The following is a 21,203-nucleotide window of genomic DNA, read 5'->3' on the forward strand; positions in this document are numbered from 1 at the left end:
GTATATATCCTGCTGCAGTCCAGGTTACCCTCCCTCCATCCTCTCTGACCCAACTAAAACCTTTCAATGCCTTACATTCTGATACAACCTTTGTGGTGTATTTGCTTATAGCTGGAGGGATGTTTTGTTTGTGCTGAACTTTTATTATTGGTACTATCTACTGACCACCTTTTGGGGGGGCACCTGACATCTGGGGCAAGAAAAACTGAAGAAAATGGTGTTGGTTGCCTCTTATATACCCCTGGCGCACTGACGTCAGGGAAGAAGCGACAGCAACCGACGCCAGACCAAGACTTTGGAATTCAGGCCGACTGCGGGGCCACCTGACGGCAGGATAACCCAAGTGTGATGACTGCAGCAGGGTACACACTCGAACATCTACATTTATGGTAGGTACAAAACTGTACTTTTCTTCCCAAACTATTTACTTCCCTGGACCCCTGTCTAACAGGGCGACTGAAGTGATCCCTGGGGTGAATTTCCTTTCTCCCATCCAATCGTCAAGGTTCCTTTTGAAGAGGGCCAAAGAGGCACTCTGCTTGACCTGTATGAGCAATCTATTCCAGAGTCTGGGGAGCCTCTGGGTTAGGAACCTATCCCTCCAGCATGTTTTGTTTATTGTGATGACAAGGTTTAGATCCCTGGAGTATGTGGCTCTGAGGGATTGGGATTTCTTTAAGTGTAGCATGTCCAACAGCTCTGGGTTTGACATGGCCTTGTATGTTCACTAGAGATCGCCTCTGAGTATATATATATTTGCCACTAATTTGCCAGAAAACCACAATTTTATGATGAACTGACCAAAAATATGATGCAAAAATCTGGACATTCTCGAAAATCTCAACAGTTGATAGGTATGCTCTTAACTGTCCAGATTTTCATGAAATGTCCAGATTTTTGCCTCATATGTTTGGTCTGTTCCTCTTAACATTTTTGGTTTTCTATCAACTCACTAAGGACTGAAGTCACTAAATAATGGCATAGTTTGAGATTCAGGCTTCGTATTATTCAGAAAATGCATGCTAACACAAATGGCAACTTTCTAAGTGTATAAGATCAATATTTAAAATCTGTTCCTATTTTTGGGCCTTTGTCACCCCATTATTTTAGGCTTTGTCCATATTTCTTGCACTGAAAGGCTTGGAGGTATGTGTACCATACTGCTGATCTGGTAACATTCTGTCACAAGTCTTGGTATCAACAATTATCTTACATCACACTTATTTTTTATGCTAACTATTCCACAAATATGTCTTGTGACTTATAGTTAAGCAACCAGTCATAAATTGCATATTAGCAAGAGAAGCCAAAGAATCCACAGCAGTGGTTCATCAGTCTTCACATCTTTTTATGTTTTGAGAAAGTAACTGAGACAGTTTACAAAACCAGCTGGTTAATCCAACCAGTTCTGAGTTGAAATCCCTGTTGAGCACTCAGAAGCAACAACTAACCACTGTGGAAGCACGAGCACCTATCACTGTCAGACATGCATGATGTGTGAAGCTGAAGTTACGAACAGCAGTGTTCTAGCTACCATTTCATTGCATGATGGAAAATGTAGTCCTCTCTAGTATTAAGACTTTTGAGTAGTACAGGAGCAAGACAACCAGTAAGAAAGCACTTTGGATTTTGCTAGTAGTGTTTTTTTAGGCAAATGTCTGGGCCATATAAGGCATAATGACTCTGTCACTGGCTAGTGTGGGTCCCTTAAGGTAGCAGAGCCCTGTTGGGCAAAATGGGCACAACTGGCCTATGACTAGCTCTGAAAGTGCTGCACTTGCCACAAGAAGTGCTATGAAATCTGCTCCTGCTAGGACCATAGCCATTCTTGGCTAACTTGGCACACCAAGCATAGAAATATAAGCTGTGTAAAAGGTAGGAAAAGTGATGGCCAATTGGCAGCCTGTGTTAAATTATTGAATGTGAAAGTAGACAACTGGAAGTAGAGAGGCAAATTGACTCATTTAATGTTGATAGTAAAATGTTTGAACAAAAAAATGCAGCACTAAATCAGCAAGTTTTTGTTTTATGAAATAAATATTTCATTTTAGAAAAAAGGGCATGGAGAATAAACTTAAGGTTAACTGACCTTCTAGAACAACTGGACAGTTAATAATCCCTTCAAGTAACTATTTCTGCATACCTTGCTGAACTTGCCAAATAAACCATTAACCCAGTAATTGCTTCACTTGTCCCAGATGTATGTAGCCTGGTTCTTTTCTTGCCCAGGTTTAAAGCAAGTGGTTATAATTCACTTAGCCTCTGTAAGGGATAGGAAATAACTTATCTTTCCAGAAAAGAATGCTTATTTTTAGAAAAACACTGGTCACAGTTTTCCAGGATTTTCTTCTAGCTGTCATAAAAGAAGAGAATTTAACCATGTGTCAGATATTGTGGAAAAGGGATTTTCTTCAAATGTTTTGCATCAGTGACCTTGTAAACTGATTATGATGGTACTACTTTAAAATTAGTTCGGTCAATGAAGACCAAACTGAAAACCCTGAGTATAGTACAGCAAAGCATCCATCACACCATATTTTGAGGAGCTTTATTTTTTTTCTCTCTCTCTGTTATTCTTTGTAAATGTTCTGTAGTTCTTTTTTACTTAGAAGTTGGGATTTTAGTTTTTGAAGGGTCTTTCTGTGCTAGTTACTGCCTGTACTGTTCATGGTTGCAGTTGAAGTACTATGTTAAATACCATTCTCAGTAAAAATGGCCTAAACCATCATTTAAGCAAGCAATAATGCCCAACAGGGTTTGTGTTTTTGTGTAAATAATCCCCACCCTGGTATGTTCTGAGGCCCGAAGCCGCAGGCATCGGAGGTAGTGATGGAGTGTTAAGCTTTCTCTCTAGAAAAGTGGAAGTATAAAATACAGTTTGTTTAACATTTGCTTGGTTAGAAAATTAAATCACATGTGCATAGATAAGGATCTGAAGTCTGTTTTCTGACAATTGACTGTTTCTAATAATCTGATGTTATTTCTTTGGCAGGAAATGGGAGGCTATTTTATTATTAATGGCATAGAGAAGGTTATGCGGATGCTGGTAATGCCTCGAAGAAACTTCCCCATTGCAATGGTGAGGCCCAAGTGGAAGAGCAGAGGTCCCGGCTACACTCAGTATGGTACTATCATATTTTGTATCATTACGGTATATTGTGTATTATGTATACTTTATCCAACGCAATCAGCACATGGTTTTTTTCATAATATGGTATAATGGTTAAGTTGTTTACCTTACAGACCCACATTGCAGGGTTTGATTCTTACATGGGGTAATTGGCTAGGCTTAAAATGGCCCCAAAAGGCAGTTAGCCTAGTACTAATCTATGAACCTATATTTAAATACTGCCTATGGAGTACTGTGAATCCTAGCTCTTGAATGTTGCCTGCAGTGCAGTGCCCCACCCTCAAAAGACAGGTCCAGAGTACCTCAGTCTCTCCACCTGGATGCTAGTATTCCTACACATTCGGAAGTCTCAGAATGCAGTCATTTAAACTTCTACATTCCTGCAGTCAGTTTTGCTGCTGTGAATAAGGTAGTTGCATTTTCTACCTTTCTTCAGTCTGTATGCTTCTTAATAATTCAGAAACTAGAACAGTCACTGCTTGTTTTCTTTTTTTTGGGGGGGGTATCTTGTCCTCCTTTTAAGGAGCTAGCTTAGTCTAGACTTACTGTTGAAGTATAACTTAATTTTTAATAATCTTGTCTTTCTGACTGCTTTCCAGAAGATTTTGCACTTAACTGTGTGTACGTATTTTGTGCTTATGGAAGATTTATTCCTTCCTGAGAATTATCTGCTTTGCCAGTGTATTTTAAATGCAACATTTATGTTTCTTTCTTCCTGAACACAATGAAGTCTTTGTAAGCATTTTAAGGAGATGAATTATTAGCCTTTATAGCTAAACACTACACCCCATTTGTAGTTTTATTAATTTCTTATATAAAAAAAGTAATTTAAACTGAATGTACATTTCCTTTGTTTTCTGTAATGGAAATAGCAGATAAGAGCCAGATGAGTAATGATGTCACTGGTGTGGTAGAAAAAGATGAAAATGAATAGAAAATTGAAGATAAATTATATTTTGACAAAACTGCAACAGCCCTTTCCTCAATATCTCACTGACTCACCAAGTGAACAAAGAGTCTTATTCTGATGTCCAGTAAGGAAAAAAATCCTGAACAGGGTTTGTGAAAAAATCCTTTATTGTTCCAAGGCTATATTTAGTGAAAGCTGCTATTTTAGGCTTGGAATGAGTTGTATGTTTTGAACTGATTGTTACAATTCCTACAGTATCTGCAAATGCTGGTGTTTGTTCTGAACTTTAATACTGTTGGATGTTCATTATCACATCTGTCCAATCTGCTCACGTTGTATTATGACAACTCAGATGCCTTGTCTGGATTCAGTCCAGAGCAGGTGTTTACATTCTGTTGATTTTTGAATGCTGTGACTTCTGAGTCTTTTAACCTACAGGCTCCATACTTCATGTTAATTTAGCTCAGACCACGTTTTAATTTCTCTCAGGGACTGTTAATACAAGTTAAATTACCAAGATAACCTGTTTCTCTTCCAGATGTGGGTCAGAATCTCTTAGACCAGATTGGCTAAAAGTTTTAGATATTAATGATGATGAAGCAAAATCTGTTACTTTTTATGACCCCCCCCCCCCGCTGAAATTTATTTTGGTGATGCTGTACAGCTCATTGGACATTGTTATGTTTGTCTGACTATATTTATGAATCCCCCAACAATTATTTGACAGTTTGAATTAAATTACTAAATTCTACAGCTATTCCACTCTTGTATGTTTTGTAAGGATTTATATAAAACCATTTCCCCAATCCTTACACTTTAACAACTGTTCCTATATACCATGGACATTTTTTAGGGTTTTTTTTAAGAGTTTGAAATTTTGTTTAGAAAATCATTCCTTGGCACATGTTGCTTATACTGCTGTCTTATTTTGCACATGTTGATAAAAACACTTTATCGATGGCATTTGTTACTGGTTTATGGCAAAAATAATTTATGCTTCTTCATGTTTAACTGCAAGAGCTGCACTTTGTCAAACTAGTGTGCTGTCATTTTTTTATTAGTAGTTTTCTTATGCTTCTGTGTCTTCGTAGTAGACCTCCTACTAGTTATGTCCAACCCACTTAAGACCGCCATGCAGGCTGTCTTCTTGGCTAATCCTCTTTGTCTTTCCAGCCTATATTATCTTATCCATTGCTTGCACCTCAACAGTGCACTATTGTGCAATCACTTGTATAACACCCAGGGGCAGGGACTTTTACTATTCAGGTACTTTGTTCGTACTGGACATCAGAATGAGCCCCTTTGTTCTCTCATTGAGTCAGTAAGATGAGGTGAGGAAAGGGCTGTTGCAGAACCAAAACTGTGGATGATGGCACGATCCTGTGTAAATATGATGAAACTCCTACCCCTTTTTTCCCCAACTCTTTTTAGTCTCGCATTGAAAATACGATGCATGGTGTTGCCTTGCACTATATATTATCTGTATATATTACAGACTTGTAGAGAGAAGAACATTGAGCTAGCACTGGCTGGTTAAGCAGTTCCTTAAAAGATTTCTGTCTTATTTCCTACTCTTGGGGGGAGGGGGGAGAAAAATGCTCTCTTCCTTGAGACTTGAAAGTGCAATCAACTGGCTTTTCCATGCTGCATTTATATTTGCTGGTTTGGAATCTCTGAAGCTAATTTCTTGGAAAATACATTAATTGCATTGCATACATTCATTGCATCCCCAGTTCCCAAATCTTTGAACTGTAGGACCTTATTTGTTAGGACCCATTTTTTTGTTTTTTGCAGAGATTGGCTGTGCATTAAATGTAACCTAAAATTTCCTTCCCTATCACTGTTGCAGTATTCCTTACTAAAGCGCTATCCTACCAAGGATAGACAAACGTCCGGCATGCGTAACCAAAGCCTTAGGTGCCATACATTAAGCGCATGTCCTATGTGTAAGGCATAAGGTACATCGGTGATCTTTGAGCATCTAATCCCCAGAACTTTTTTGGTGCCAGCCTGAACAATACTTTTGAATTTGGTCTGCAAGTCGTTCATTGTGCTTCTTCAGTTACTGAGCCTCAAAATGATAAGTACCTGTTTGGGGTCTCTTCCATCCTTTTTTCTGCCTTGGTTGTCTAATCTTGTACAAGTCATCCAGGAAGGGAGAATGCAAATTTGGGAGGCAGATTTCCCCATAAAGATACACATGAGAAGTGTCTTTTGGCTGAACTAGATAGAAATTATATTTCACGGGAACATTTATATCTAATTGAAAGATTTAACACACATCCAATAACTATTTCAGATCATGCACCAGGGTGATGAAATAAAAATGAGACACTGGCATTTTTCCACCAGTAATAGAAATTGTTCAAGAGTTATTAGGGAAGATAAAAATAACTTGAGAAGTTATACCTAGTGAGTAGGATAAAATAAACGTAGAGTTTAAAAACAGGGTAGAAGTAAAAGAAATATATTTAAGAAGTAATCAGAATTACTGTTACTTAAAGATGCCGTCGAAGGTTAACATATTGCAAAATAAGGAGACTCTCACAAAACAAGAAGAAGCACAAATGCAGAGTGGTAAAGAGAAAATCAGGGAGTATCTGGATAATATGCGTGAATTTGGAAATATTACCGTTAAGCGACTATTTTTGTTAACAACTCCAGAGCACAAAAACTTTAAGCAGGACTTAGGCAGCAGAAAGTAGAAATGGTTGTCACCAAACTTAGGGAGCCTGTAACAAGAAAAGTAATCACAGATCTCACTGTGGTTTTTAGAGATATTTTGGAAATTTTTAATGAAAATTTGTATAAAGCAGAGAAATGTGGAAATCAGGAGAGAGAAAAATTGAAATATTTATGGAAGACTTAAGTATGCCAAGCTTAGAGCTAGATGAGGCTCAACAATTAATGGTTAAGGTAGGAGGGGATGAGATAAAGGTGGTGATGTATAAGCAGGCTTCAGGAAAGTCTCCAGGAATAGATGGTATTTCTGTGGTATTTTGAAAGTTTTAGTGAAGATGGTGATAAAGAATAATATTTTGAAAGGAGGGGAAGTGCCAACATCTTGGAAGAAAGCAGTGGTGACTGTATTAACTAAGGGGTGGTAAAGACTCCTCAGACCCAAGTACATACAGATCCATTGTAATTATAAACCATAAGTGCTAAGTGCTCGTCTTATATTAGCTAAAAGAATGGCAAAGTTGCTATAATCTATAGATATAGATGGTTTTGTGGAGAGGAGGCAAACATTTGACAACATTAATAGAGCAATGATGATCCAGAGAGAAGCAAAATGTAAAGAAAATATAGCTGTTGTTGGTAGGTCTTGTTGCAGAGAAAGCATTTGATAGAGCAACTGAGCATTTGCATTCCCTGATACAATAATAAGGTTAATTAGGAGGATACATGAAGGATCAGAAGCAAAAATGACAGTGGGAGGGTTCCTCTCTGACAAGTTGCATTTGAACATAGGAACCAGTCAGGGGTGTGTCCTATTGCTTTTTGTTGTCTGGTTTATATTTATAGGCACTAGCAGAAAAAAAAGGGACTCAGAAATGCAAACTAAAATTGGTATGCTAATCAAGAAAAGTTTGCTTTATTTGCTGATATTATTTTTTACATGTTTAAATCCAGAAAAGGACATCTCAGTATTGTGGAACATCTTGAGACGGTTTTGAGTCTTTTCAGGATATAAAATTATTTATGATAAAACAAAGGATATACCCATAAATTCTGTACCCACATAGGAAATGGTTCAGCAATACCTATATTTATGGGGACAGGATACGATGAAGTATTTAGGAGTATAGATTAAAAAGCATACCGTTGCAGCAGTTTATATAGGAAGAGACTAAACAAAAGATAATACAAAAACTGGGAAACTGATAGCCCTTGTTTATAGATATGGATAGTAAGACACAAACAGTAAAATATGTTTAGTCCCTTTAATTTTACATATGGGTCCGATATATTTTTTATCAACCAGAGAAAATGTAGACAATAATTAATAGAGTAGAAATAATGGTCAAGTTTTTATGTGTGATAAGTTGATCCTTTCAGTAGAACAAAAGGAGGTTTAGGATTATTTGATCTGAAGGGGTATTTTATGGCTGTACAGTTAAGGCTCATATACATAACACAAGCTGAAGGTTATAATTCAAAATGGAAAGGGATGATGATGTAATGGGGGTTTCAAGAAATAAAGTGAGAGGAATAATATGTAAATTCTGTCAGAGTTTCTACTACTGAATTCATGTCTTCCATACCAAGTATTTTTTTTATAAATTTCTTCAGAAATCTGGCCTCTTTATTATTCCCTTCTAGGTTCCTGTGATGTATCCTCACTATTGCAAATCAAGTTTCACTCCCCACCTGTAAGTAATATTCCCTGATGAAAATTGCTTGATTATTATTCCCAACATTTTCTAAGCTCCACATTTGCAGTTTTTGGTGGAATAAAATACACAGCAATGTAATTCTCCTTTGCTAGTAGCCCCTAACCACCACAAATCTACTGTTATTGCCCTTTTCCTCTTCTATCACAGTTGGAGCTGCTCTAGGGATTAGTATAATTCCTTCATGTTTCCATTGTCCCTCATATTCTGCTGAATATCCATCCTGAAATCCTTTCTTTGTCAAATTCACATGCTCATTTCTTTCTAAACGTATCTCCTTCAGCATTGTTGATTACACTGTGCATTTCTTAATGTAATTCAGTACTCTTTCCTTTTTGTCTACACCTGTAAGACCATTTATGTTCCAGGGTAATATGGCTAGAGTAACCATTAGAAAAAAAAGCTGTTGTCCCCACCTATTTTAATGTGTGTATCTAGCTTTTGTGTTACATGCATGCACTAATGTGTGGCAGGTTCATCTTTTGAAAAGTTGTTTCTTCTCATCTCCATTTGATTCTGTGTCACATGTTTCAAGACTTTTTTTTAATGAAAACCCTCAAACAAAAAACCTAAATACATTTTCAAATCACCCTATCCCCTATTTAGTACAAACACAAAAAACTGTGTACATCTTCAAAAAATCAAGTTCAAACCTCGATAGGAACAATTGCCCTAAATCAACAGCTGCACCCACAGGCATTACGTAACCTAAACTTAAGGTTACCCTTGTTAAAACACATGCTACAGCCTGTTTTCCCACTTACACTGATTGCTCTCTGTTATTTTCTTATTTCTTTTCCTCTTACATATGTGTAAACAACTTGTGTACTTTCAGAAAACATTAACATTTAGCCCTAAGAAAAAATGCACTAACTATCTTTGCATAAAACTGCACTGTACATTGTTCTGTTAAATGCATTAAAGTATTAAGACTGCTAGGGAGGTTGCTATCTCTTTTCTCTTCCCATAATTTCAGACTGTATTTTTCACTTAACTGCTTGCCATTGTACCATTAAATTTAGCATTTCCCTCCACAAAGAGTGCTTGGAACTCTCAAGATGAATTACCAGCTGCTAGAGACAACTCATCTCCATGGAAATGTATTCAGGAATGAATCTGTGAATTTCACTCAAACAGAATGTACAGCTGCATACTTCTTAACTCCCACTGAATGTTTGCTAATAGAAAAAAAGCAAGCTAATATCTTTGCATTTGTAAGAAACTTAGGATTTTTCATATTTCGTGGTCACTTGTTTATACTTTGGGCCAAGTGCATTAATCTAGACCTTAATCAAGAAAAATGTTGATGATTGGATGGGAGATAGGAAATTCACCCCGGGGATCACTTCTGTGGCTCTGCTCGACAGTGGCACAGGAAAATAATTTTCTTGGGTGGCGAAAGCCAGGGTACATTTGGCTAGGCTTATATAGGCCCTAGGGCCAATAGCCTAGTACCTACCTATGAACCTACGAACCTATGAATCCTTGTAAAAATGAGAGAAAAATCTTATAATTCTGCATATGATATAATTAGTGCATTTCTACTCCCCAGCCTCACTCCAGCAGTCAAAGATTATAGCATCTTAGCATTAAAATTGCTTTTGTGTAGCCTTTTTTCTTTTGTTATAGTGTAAAGCCTATATTTCCTAACTAAAAAAGTACTTGTTTACTTTAAAATCTCGGCTCAGTTTACAGTAGCTGTTGTAGGGCTGGTGTGCTCTCTCTCTGATCTCTGGAGTCAATCCAAATGAAATCCATGGCATCCTTTGAAATCTACAGAAAAATACGCATTTTTATTCACTGTACTGCACTTTTAAACTGAACTGCTGCCAACTTTTAAATATTTTCGCTGTTGTAACTGTTTTGCTGATTCACTGTTTCAATTGTTTGCTGTTTGAGACTGTCTTTCCTGCACTTTTTATTTTCTAATACTTGTGTATTTTATAGCATAGGCTAGATTCAGATTTGCTGAATCTAGACTGTTTGGCATTACCTGAGCACTAAAACCAGCCGTCTTACATTAAGACGGACCCCTGCACCCTTGTGGCAGAAAAGTGTAGCAAAGGACCCATCTGAGTTGGAGATTGTTGAAATAAGGCTCAGTATGAGCATTCCAATTGGCCAGCTTGTTTGAAAATTGCTCAACTTAGCTTGTATTTAGGCAGCACTTTTGCGACTGTCCTCATTAAAGTAAGCAAATGTACACCTAGTATTATGAGTGGTCAGTCCTCCTCCGTTTTCCTGCCAGCCTGATTAATATGGGTATCCTGAGGCAGTGTAGCAATTGCCTCATGTACATTGACAACCCCACTTCTCCTTACACCACTCAAGCTCAATCTGTGTTTGATGCATATACAGTAAGAATTTGGAATCCTCGCTCTCTTGTTCACAGAACAGTTTCACTGAGCAGGTTGTCAGCCCGCATACTACACCACCTGCGCAAGCCATGCTCTCAACACATAAACCATCATATGTGGAGGTACTCACCAGAAATTTACCTAAACACCAGAGACCTCTAAAATGCAAACATCCTACACCTAAAACAGTACCTACAGCACTCAATAAACATAGAACCACAAGCACAAGTGTCTCACCAAACAAGCTCCTAAGGCAAAGCTCATCCAAACCAATTTTATTTGGTCATAGGTGACTCTAGTGAGATGCACAGATGTTCCACTCACCAGGCTGAACAAGGAGAAGGTACGGTCAACTGTCTGTTGGGTGCCAGGATCCACCAGGTCACACATGCACTCAGGTCTCTCCACAACAAGTACTGTTATAACTCCATCATAGTTCATGTTAGTGTGAATGACTTGAGATGTACCTCACTGGACGTGCATGATGTGAGACATGACTGAGCTCTCTGAATATGTGTCTTAGGCAGGTATGTCCCTAGCCTTGACCAGCATATTACCTTCAGCTAAGAAGATGCCACAATATATATAAAAATAAAAAAAAGATTGACTTCAACAATTGGCTTGGTTTCTGGTGTCATTCTAAGGAGATCCAGCACCTGTCAGCCTGGGATGACATAGTAGATAGACCATGTTGCTTTGCAAGAGATGGTCTTCATCTGTCGCCTCTGGGATTTCGGTTACTGGCTAAGGCTCTTGCCTTCCTCATGGTGCCTTTTTTAGGCAATGTCACAACAACCAAATTCCAGATATAAAAATATTTTCAAAAAGCAGCCCCAAGGTTATGCTGCTTAATGCTTGGAGTCTAAACCTAAAACTGCACTCACTGGAAGCAGCCTGCACCTTAGAAGATGCTGACATCTGTGCAGTCACAGAGACTTGGTTAAGGCCGCAGAAAACACCTCGGCCATACCAGCTTGTAATGCCTTCCACACATTTGGACCATAAACTGAAAGTGCGAGAACTAAAGGAGGTAGAGTATCGATATTTATCAAAGATAAATACACCTCTAGATTGGTTAAGCCAAATGATTCTGTTGAACTAATCCAGGTCCAATTGACTGTAGGTAATACCCCTCTCCAAGTTATTGCCAGTTATAGGACATCCTCCATGAACCAGGATACCCACACTTCATACTTGGATCTACTTGAATCACTCAAAGTACAACCAAACACCCTGGTTTTAGGGGCCTTTAACTGCCTATCCATAGATTGGGTAAATTATAATCAACTCCAGTGCCCTGGATCAGTTGGTTGACACCCCCACAAAGGGCTCAAACATTTAGGATCTGGTGCTCACTAACATAGATGATTGTTGCACCACCCCATGCACATGGTCCTCCCTAGTGAGGTCTGATCATAAAACAGTCTAATTAGAAGTAGCAATAACCTCTGCCCCCCCCCCATTAGCAGCAACTAGAGTAAAAAACTTCTCCAAAGCCAACTGTAACCTAATACGTGACAGCATTAATAGCCCCTGCCCTCACTGATGGCATCTCTGCAAATATATTGACTCAGCTGTACCCAATAGGATCAAAACAAGATCCTCAACAAAGAACAAACCTGTCTGGTGGACATCCGCCATTAACAGGTTATACAGTAACAACTGCTGTCCAAGAGCAGGAAGGAGCAGTCTCTGAATTGGAAGCATTCCCTCCTCACCTAAAATAAGCAAATGACACCTCATAAGGCATTCTAAAGATAACTATGAATCCAAATTAACCTCCTTTACTAAGGATAACCATAAGGCCTTCATTAGCTATGGCAGAGTCCAGATCTGTGCAGAACTGATTGTTAATGGCACCATATATACTGAACCTACAAAAATAGCCAGCCTGCTAGCTGACAGGTTCAGTGAAAACTTCTCCCCCATGTCCCCGCCACATATCCCCCAAAGCATCCCTCCAAAGAGCAGGTTGTAAATGCTGTCTCCAGTGAGAAAAATACAGTCTGTATGGGACCTAATGGTATCCCAGGCTGCATTCTAAATGGATTAAAACAGGAAGCTACACTGCTGGGTACTCTTTTTAACCACTGTCTAAGCACTGGTTTTGTACCTGCTGAATGGAAAATGGCAGGAGTTACCCTGTTACGTAAAGGAGGAGGCACCTCCACAGACCCTGGGAACTATAGACCCATAAGTCTGACCAGCCTAATCTGCAAGGCTATGGAAAGAATAATCATGGACCAAGGCCTTTGACACTATTCCCCACTCAGTACCATTGATGAACTCACCCAGCTGGAGATCAACCCGTATATTGTCAGGAGGGTTGCAAACTGATTCACCGGTAGAACGCACACAGTCAAACCAGGTGAGTCTACCTCTACCAGCAGATATGTAACCAGTGATGTTCCACAGGGATCTCTGCTGGGGCCCCTATAGTTTGGAATCTACTTCTCGGATGTACAGGCAAAAACAAAAGGCCTGAGGCTGAAGTTTGCTGATTGCAAACTAGGTACAGTCATCAAGTCCCCAAATGATGTCAGTGTCCTAAAAGGGGGACTTGCACAGACAACCAACTGGTGCCAAAGTCATGGGCTAAAACTCCATGCAAAAAAAAAAATGCATTATCATCTCCTTCATTAAGGGTGATGTCCCTGAAGATTGTGTGCTTAGGGTGTTGTTGTTAATGTGGCAGTCAGTGGTGAGTGATTTGGGTACACAGGTTGACAGCAACCTTTCCTTTGATCACCACATCTCCACATTGGTAAGAAAAGCTTTCTATGTTGCCCACTTCATAAGTAAGTGCATTGCATCCAGAACAAAACATATTATAACCCCCCTGTACTCCTGACTCATCAAGCCAATAATAGTGTACAATGCTACCTTTGTTATGTACCTTACCAGGCACCTGCAGGAACTGGAAAGACCTCAAAAGTTTCTTGCAAAGGAAATTCAGGGTCTTCAGCATACGTCGTATATTGACAGAATGGAGTCACTGTCACTATACTCTCTGTCTTGCTGACTACTCAGAGGTGACCTCTGCCTTGCATGTAAAGCAGTCTCAGATCCTGCTCTAATGGAAATGCTGCTCATTCATAAAGCAAATGGTATAAGATGCACTCGGTCTAGGGAACTTAACCTAGTATGTGACATCAACAGGATGTGCTGGAGAGACAGACATGTCTCACAGAGGTTACCTTTCCTCTGGAACAAGCTTCCAATTCAGGTGAAGCAGAGCCCCTCATTGACCCTATTTAAGTGCAAGTTGGATGATTGGATGGGAAAATGCAAATTCACCCCAGGAGTTTCACCTGTGTCCCTCTTGGACAGGGGCAGTAGCTTAAAACCTTGATATTCTTGGGAGCAGGGATTTTACTTGGCTAGGTTTGTAAGGGCCCTAGGGCCATTAGCCTAGTAACCTCCTATGATCGGTCATTGAAAAGACTCCTCCTCCACATTTAAAACAACCCCGATGACGCACTACATAAAGCCACTTTACTGAATAAAACAGATGATTATGAGTGAATCTGTGATCCTAACCAACTTAAATGCTTGAAACATGGATGCCAAAAAATTCCCCTCTCGAGTTCGAAGCTTGAGAGTTGAATCTTGGCATCCATGTCGATACCACATAATAGTAGGTTAGGATCGGTGACCTAATCATAATTCTTTGTAGTGCGTGGAACTTTATCTGCTTCATGTTATACTATTTACAGGGGGGAAAAAAAACGCCAAGTGTTTTGCCAGCTTTCAAAATTGTAAAGCACTTATTCAGCACTGTTGGTCCCTAACATTTACACTCATCTTCCATGGCTCTCAACTGTCCAGATTTTTCCCTCATATGTTTTGTCTTTTCCTTATAAAGTCTGTGGTTGGCAGACAAATTACTGAGGATTGAAGTCACTAAATAATGACATACATTATAGTGTTAGACTTCATTCTTTAGAAAATACGTAATAGCATTTTATTCTAGTAACATTCTAAGTTTATAACACATTACCATTAGACAGTAAGCAGAAACACATCTTTTTATTCTGCCACTGACATTTGGTGGTCAGTACTGGCAGATTTTACTGCTTAGCTCAAGACGTGACCTTAACAACTTAAGTGGGGGTACTTAACATTTGTAAAGCTCAGGTCTTGTGCCACTCTAGCACTTACCTTTTTCTGAGTACTGCAGTGTAATTATCATGCTCCATGCTGTACATGCAGTTTATATCATGAAATGTTTTATACAAATTCTCATGAGAACAACAATTGTTTTACTTATAGTTACTTCCCACCTCTTAGTGTCCTTCTAAACATTAATGACAAAGTAGAGTAATGCTTTACAGTCCACCCACAAGTTTAACAAAGTCATCAAAAGTCCAGTCTTTTTCAGCCTCTTTTTTCTTTCAAAACTATATTTCACAAATGTGATTAATGCTTTGTAATCTCCCATTTATTCAATAAGTTCGTTGTTGCTGTCTTCTTCGTGTTCATCTCCATCCCCCAACACCTCACAATTTTTCTAGTCAACTCCTGTACATTTTACCGTTTCAATAGGATTTTCTTTTAGAACATTGGAGAAGGTATCACTGGCAAAGTCTCTCTATGAACCTTACTGTCAGAAGATTGAGAAGCGGAGTCTTCTTCTTGCTGACTTCACTTTTTTTGGATAGACTTTATTTCTTTCTTAGCATGTTCTGCGTCAAAATGACTTTGATGCTCCTGAAGACAGCTGGATACAGCAGCTTGAATCTGACACCTGCCTCTCAACATTCCCTGATTGCTGGGATACATTTGCTTCTCTTCTGTCTGGTGTATAGTGAATAAACATTTTCCACAAACACTCTACAGTCTCCAGTTTTTAATACTTTGCCTTTCTATCACAGTTTTGCCAGAATAAACTTTTTTCGGCTGGTATGATTGCATCTTTACTAATACAAGTCTTGGCTGCCTTCTCATGGCCAGCTTTGGAGCATACATACAATGTGCCCTTTCAATCCCGATGTGGAATACTAGTCCAATTGGTTATTTGTACTTTTGCAAAATTAATACTTTCTGCTCCTTCCAGTTTATCTGGTACAGCAGAAAATCTCAGGTTTTCTCTGCCCCCTCTTTCTTCTAACTCTACTTTTTTTTGAAATGGCTCTTGAGATCCTTCATACTTAGCCAGCTTTTTCTTCATTTCATCCTCTGATTTTTTTTTTTTTTTGCAATGTTATCAGTTCATCTGAACAGCTAGTTCATAGGTTTCATAGGTTCATACTAGGCTATCTGCCCTAGGGCATTTATAAGCCTAGCCAGAGTGTGTTTGGCTTTCGCCACCCATTTTAAATTAATTTTGCTATGCCCTTTTTCGAGGTTAGTATACTGTATAGTATACTAATAGTTAAAGCTGCTTTTATTTTTCTTGCCTTTTGTTATTTGAGTTGATCTAGTTCTTCAGTATTTCATTTATGTTAATCAACTCTTGAGTACATTTAATGTAGTTTTCCTCTAAATTACTTAAAGGAATCTGAATCAAAGCTAAACACTGAATTGATTTTTGCTGAACAGCTGCAGAATACTTCCCAGGCAATGTTTTCTCTTCATCTTTTCTAGTTGATTTTCTTTCAGGTTTTCCAAATTTCTTCTTTGCTGGCATCCAGACTGTGTGCTTACCAGCCAGTAACTGAATTTTACCCCCCAAACAGTTTCAGTGCCACTGCTTTTTCTCAATTTCTGCTTTCAGACTGGGAGAGCTGAAATTAAGCTGTTGATAAATGTGCAGCCATGTTGGAAGTCCTTTCCTGGTTCCCTTTTTAAAATCAGGCAGGTATCTGCTTCTTCCCCCAAGTTTGTCAATGCTGATGTTCCTTTAAAGCAGCTGTGACTAAGGATCCCCACAAAGAATGACAGGACTTCACTTGGGGTCTTTTAAAGCTCTTATGGCTTTGAAGCCTCTTTGGTGGGGGGGGGGGGAATATCTGTTCCTTGGTCTTCTAACACCGTAAAATGCTGTTGGGATTCTGATTCATCTGAAGAATATGTGAATTTAGATTCTGGGAAGGAGTCCTTGGCCTACTGTTTTCAGATCCATTCCCCTCTTGCTGTTAATTAGGAAGAGGATTCCCTTTCCCTTGATTCTCCCATTGAGGAATTATCTTTTTGCGAGACACTTGTTTGCTTGACTTGAAGTGGGACTGTTCACAAATTTCTGATATCAAGAAGTAGTACTCTGATGTCTTGCAGATTGACCTGCCCTGGCCTTCTGCAGTCCCTCTAGTGCTGAATGCACTCTTCTGCACTTTTTTCTTCTGCTTCCCAGGCTCCTGACTTCTAACCTCCTGTTACGAAGACACCTGACAAGTTCTATAAAGTCCCTGAGGCTCAAACGTTTTTATATAAAAGCCCTTCTTGTGATCCTGCAGTGATTACTGTGGCTAATGATAAGCCTTCTGAAGTTGTTGTCCTTTTCCAAACTTTTACCATCTGACAAGGACATTAGGGCTATGGACAGGTATGGGGAAGAAAGTTTATACATCCGCCACACTAGCTTTTAGGGCCATGAACTACCAGACCCATATGACAAGGTATATGATGGCTCTTCTGTCTGAACTTGGGAATGTTCTGTTTGATATGCCTGATTCCAAAGCTATGTCTTCTGCCATTGCCCTTTTGAGCTCTGCTTCTCAGGTAGCTCATCATTCTATCAAATGCATTTATGTTGCTGCTATTGCCTATTCTAGGGCAGTTGTGTCAGGGTCTGTTATGAGGTGGTATTCCTGGTTGAGGTTATAATCCCTCCTTAAATACATTAAGACCAAGATGCAAGACTGTCCATTAGACAATCACAATCTGTTTGGCTGTGCTGCTGCTGAGATCTTCAGAACCTTGCTAGATAAGGGGAAGGTCATGCAGGACCTTAAAATCTTCCAGTAAGGTTATTTTTTCTGATAAGCCTTCTTATAGTGTTAAAGGTCAGAAGTCTTCTTTTCCTGACAAATCTGTCTATTTAACAGAGAAACTAGAAAGGCACATAAACAGAAAAACCAAAAAAACGCGTGCAGCAACAACCAACTGATTTATTACTGATTCATTTTTTTGTAATAAATCAGTCAGTTGTTGCTGCATGCGTTTTTTGGTAAATCTGTCTATTTAACATACTGTGATTTTTGTCCCTTGGCCAGATTAATTTTTCTCAGACTGACTCTGTCTTTTCCAGTTTGGCAAAAAATCATCATAGATGCCTGGGTGCTTTCCGTCATTTGAAAAGTTTATTTCATGGTATGGAAGTCCTTTCCTCCTCTTTCAGCCATTCTCCAACCTCCTTACTGCCAACTTCCTCACTTTCCTTTGATCCTGCAAGACCTTTTTGTGCAAGAAACCATTCATTCTGTACTGGCTTCTCATCAGGACAAATAATTTTATTCCAGGATGTTCCTGGTTCCCAGGAAGGAGGGCCTTTCTCAACACATTTCTGAATGTTCCCTCTTTCAAACTGTTGTCTGTCCAGTGTCCGTTTCCTCTATTGCTTCTTCAGGCCTTTCTGGTGTCACTAGATCTGAAGAATAACCACTTTCACATCTATAGTCACCCTTTCTTCATCAGATTATCAGTTCTCTGCTTTGCCGTTTGGTCTTTCTACAGCTCCAAGAGTCTTAGTTTCATAGTTTGGTACTAGGCTATCTGCCCTGGGGCATTTATAAGCCTAGCCATAGTGATGTGGCTTTCGCCACCCCATGTAATGGTACAAAAGTGTACAGTATAGATTTAGAATACTGTGCCTCTGTCTAGTAGTGACACAGTGAAGACCCCCTTACATAATAGAATTAGTTTACTGTGCCTCTGTCTAGTAGTGACACAGAGATGACCCCTGGGGTAAACCTACGATCTCCCATCCACTCGTCAAGATTTCTCTTGAAGAGAGTCAATGAGGGGCTCTGCCTAACATGAACTGGGATTCTGTTCCAGAGTATGGGAAGCCTCTGAGTTATGAATCTGTCCCTCCAGTATGTCCTATTCATATTTGTGCTGAGGTTTAAATCTTTAGCTCTCGTGGTTCTGATGGATTTGGATTTTTGAGGTGGAGCATGTCCATCAATTCCTGATTGGACATGGCCTTGTACATCAGGCACAGATCACCTCTGAGCAGGCGGTATGCTACTGAATAGAGCTGGAGTTTCTTTAGTCTGGCAGCATATGACATATGTTGGAGACCCTTGATCCTCTTGGTGAGGTACTTTTGGGGTCTCTAGCTGTTGCAAGTGCCGGGTGAGGTACATACCAAATGGGGCATTGTACTCAATCATGGGCCTGATAAGGGAGGAGTATAGGGGTACAATGACCTCCTTTGATCTGGATGTGAATCCCTTCATGATAAGGTGGGCAAGGTAGAAAGTCTTTCTAACCACTTTGGCAACGTGGGTGTCAAATGAGAGGTCACTATCGACTTGGGTCCCCAGGTCTCTGATTACTTTTTCCGTACTCAGTGGGTTACTGTCTATGTGATAATTTGTGGGTACTTTGTTTTTCCCAAAGGGGATGACTATACATTTTTTGGCATTTAGTTTAAGGCCATGACTCCGGCACCAGTTGTCCGTTTCAGTGAGGCCTTTCTGTAGGATGTATGTGTCAGCTGGTGTATCGACTATGGCGCCTAGTTTGTAGTCATCTGCGAACTTTGTCAGCCACAACCCTCCCATGTTTGCGTTCACATCTGAGAAATAAATGCCGAACAAGAGGGGTCCCAGGACTGAGCCCTGTGGGACACCACTTGTGACTGGCTTTGAGTCTGACATGGCTCCAGCGATTTTGACTTTATGGGTTCTATCCTTTAGCCAGTTTGCCACCCATCTTGTGACATATGGATTTACATTTAAACTGTTGAGCTTGTCTATGATGCCAGAGTGGGTATTGTGGCGAAAGCTTTAGCCAAGTCCAGGTAGGCTGTATGGACTGCTTTGCCCTCGTCAATGGCTCTAGTGACTGTTTTGAAAAAGTCAACCAGGTTCAAAAGGCAGGATCTGCCCTTTACAAAGCCGAACTGGGTGGGATCAAGTGTCTGTAAGTCCCCAATGTCTCTGTGTATGAGTTCCATAATGATTCTTTCCATAGCTTTGCAGACCAGGCTGGTTAAGCTTATGGGGCGGTAGTTACCAGGGTCTGTAGAGGTGCCTCCTTTGTGGAGTGGAACTACTGTTGCTGTACGCCAGTGTTCAGGTACATATCCTGTAGTAAGGCTAAGGTTAAATAGCATTTTTACGTGCGGGTTTAGCTCCTCTTGGAGTTCACGTAGCACGCAACCCGGGATACCGTCAGGTCCCATTGATGCTGTGTTTTTAGCTTTGCTGAGGGCGGTTCTCACCTGGACATCTGAGATGACAGGGAGGTTACATTCAGCTAGGATAAGTATTTCTTCTTTTGGGGGTGAGGGACGGGAGAAATTTGCACTGAACCTGTCTGCCAGAATGTTGGCATTATCTGTGGGTTCAGTGTATTTTTTGTCATTGTGAACTAACTCTGAACATATCTGAGGGTTTCCGCCCAGGTTTCTAACATAGCTGAAGAAGGCCTTGTGGTTATCTTTAGTGTCCATAGCGATTTTTCTCTCAAAGTTGGCCTTGGATGGTTTTATGAGAGAACGTAGCTTTCTACTAGTGCTGATCAGAGATGCCTTCTCTTTATGAGATTTTGCTCTGTCGTGCAGTAGCTTCCTTCTTTTGTTATACAATTTGTTTATGGCTGGGGTCCACCAGATAGGATGCCTGCCTTTGGTGGAGAGGGTCTTGGTTTTATTTGGGATTGCATGATCCATGCATTCTTGGAGATGTCCGTAGAAGGCATTTGTGAAGGATTCTGCATTGTGGGATGTGGTTTCCACTGTCCCAGTGGGCTTAAAGGATACCATCTCAGTTTTAAGAAGTGTAAAGTCGGCTTTTGAGAAGTTTTTCACTGTAGTCTTTTGTGTTGGGGGTGGAGGTGGGATATGTATATCCAGGGTGATTAGTTTGTGGTCAGATCTCACTAGTGAGGGTTATACTTCCGGTGTGGAGCACTTTGTCCCCATGTTTGTGATGATCAGGTCTAGTATATTATCTCCCCTTGTGGGAGAGGTGACTAGCTGTTCCATTGCATTTGAATTTATGAATTCCAGGAACCTTTGGGCTAGGGTGTTTGGGCTAGAATAATGCACCCAGTCTATGTTAGGGTAGTTGAAGTCTCCCAATATGATGGTGTTTGGTGAGACATTCATATCCTCCAATGTCTTCAGGAAGGCTGAGTGGGGTTCCTGAGATTGGGAGGGTGGTCTGTAACATGCTACCAGTTGTATAGCAGTTTTGCCTATGGTTAGTTGCACCTGGATGGTCTCTGATGCTTCATGTGTTGCCACTAACCTGGAGGTGTGGGTGTCCTTGATGAATATGGACACTCCCCCTCCCTTTTTG

The 21,203-nt window shown here is 39.9% G+C and overlaps 1 protein-coding gene across 1 annotated transcript in view; it reads left to right on the forward strand.

Moving 5' to 3' along the window:
* Nucleotides 1-21,203, forward strand: part of POLR1B (RNA polymerase I subunit B) — a 498,537-nt gene that overhangs the window by 75,302 nt on the left and 402,032 nt on the right. Inside the window, exon 4 of the mRNA XM_044057995.1 lies at nt 2,993-3,125. Coding sequence (XP_043913930.1) covers nt 2,993-3,125 — 133 coding nt within the window. The remainder of the gene's footprint in view (nt 1-2,992; nt 3,126-21,203) is intronic.

The sequence above is a fragment of the Protopterus annectens genome, chromosome 1.part2, assembly GCF_019279795.1.
Source record: "Protopterus annectens isolate FY-2018-M chromosome 1.part2, PAN1.0, whole genome shotgun sequence".
Taxonomy (NCBI): Eukaryota; Metazoa; Chordata; order Ceratodontiformes; family Protopteridae; genus Protopterus; species Protopterus annectens.